The sequence below is a fragment of the Tasmannia lanceolata genome, unplaced genomic scaffold (assembly GCF_043159265.1).
Source record: "Tasmannia lanceolata isolate RefF3 unplaced genomic scaffold, GAP_Taslan_0.1 ptg000021l, whole genome shotgun sequence".
In the NCBI taxonomy this organism is placed as follows: domain Eukaryota; kingdom Viridiplantae; phylum Streptophyta; class Magnoliopsida; order Canellales; family Winteraceae; genus Tasmannia; species Tasmannia lanceolata.
The window spans coordinates 10,257,623-10,259,156 of NW_027518698.1; the positions used below are offsets into that span (position 1 = coordinate 10,257,623).

Consider the following 1,534-nt stretch of genomic DNA (forward strand, 5'->3'; position numbering starts at 1 on the left):
TTCAACGAATTACACACATATGGAGAGAAGCTAACAATGTGGCTGATTTGTGAGGGAGAAGATATCAATTTAGAATGTGTTCCTCAAGAACTAAGTGATATATATCACCTGCTGAATGCTTTAATGCTTTAAGCACCAAATACCCTCTTGTATATTCGGCCCCCCTTTTTGTATTTTGCTATCTTTATTGAACCTTTTGTATTTTGCTATCTTTATTGAATGATATCTGGTCGGCGTCCGCCTACCACCACCCCCACCCCCACCCACCCCCCCCCCCCCCAAAAAAAAAAAAAAAAGAGGCTGTATACATCTGGGCCCTCCGAGGCTAGATGCCTCGTGCATTGGGCTGCCCTTTAACCAATTTAAGTTGTGGCCCAACAAATGGACCGGTTGGATCATCCTATTGTGTGGGACGTACTATACATTTATAACACCATTTAAAATGTCGAATAAATAACAAGTCTCAAAAGAAAAATGGAATAAAATATTTCTAAATTAACGCTAATTCAGTAAATTATATATTATATAGAGGAGAAATTATATCAGAATATACACCGTACGATCAACACTAAAAAACCCACATCAAGTGTTCAAAATATCCCCCAAAAAAGATCTAATATCCCCCTCCCCAAAAAAACAAAGAAAAGAAACCCTCAATCGTTGAGAATCTGCTCATCGCCCTCTTCAGTAGTACCCGTCCGGAGCAACATCGCCGTGAACGGCATGTGCCGGAATCCGGTGCCGGAGTAATCGTATCCAAATAAACCCCCAGATGGTGAAATTTGATTCTCTGACATTCTGGGGTCCATAGGGCGGGCCCCAGGAGAAGGAGGAGGAGGGGAAGGAGATGAGGAAGAAGAATTAAGCATACCGGAGTTGGCCGGAATAGTACCTTTTCCGGTAGCAGGAATAATGCCGGTTCCGGTGGCGGCGATGATGGAGGGTTCGGCTTGTTGGAGGAGCCATTGGATGGTGTCACCGTCGGAACGGAGACCGAGTTCGCGGGTGAGTTGGAAGATTCGGGCCGCGCATAGGGCCGGCATTCGGACTCGGCGGCCTCGGCCGTTTACTTTGGTGTGGCGGTCTTTGGATGAGGAGGAGGGTTTTTTGTTGAGGGCGAGTCGGGTGGAATCCAGTGGGTTAGGGAGGGCGAGTTGAGCGAGTTGGGGAGGTGAGGAATCGGTGGGAGGTGGGTTGTTGGAGGAAGACTGATGGTACAAAATTAGCTCTGATCCCATGTTGGAAAGGGTTTGGTTTTTTAGAGAGAGAGAGAGAGAGATGGGTTTTCAGTATCAGAAGAGAAGGAAAAAAAAAGGGAGGTGGGTTTTATCAGTATAAGAAGAGAGATAGGGGTTTATTAGAGGAAACAAAGAAAGTGAGATTTAATAGAGAGAGAGAGAGAGAGATGGGTTTTAAGTAGAAAGGAGGAGAGAGATGGGTTTTCAGTATTAGAAAGTAGAAGGGGAAGTGGGTTTTTAGGTTTTATTGGGGGAAACAGGGAGAGTGAGTTTTAACAGATAAAGATAGAGGGCTT

The 1,534-nt window shown here is 45.2% G+C and overlaps 1 protein-coding gene across 1 annotated transcript; it reads right to left on the reverse strand.

Moving 5' to 3' along the window:
* Window positions 1-653: 653 nt before the first annotated feature.
* Window positions 654-1,238, reverse strand: LOC143855454 (TCP family transcription factor). The gene has a single exon (XM_077365575.1). It carries the CDS (start codon window positions 1,236-1,238, stop codon window positions 654-656), a length of 585 nt encoding a protein of 194 aa, XP_077221690.1.
* Window positions 1,239-1,534: the final 296 nt, after the last annotated feature.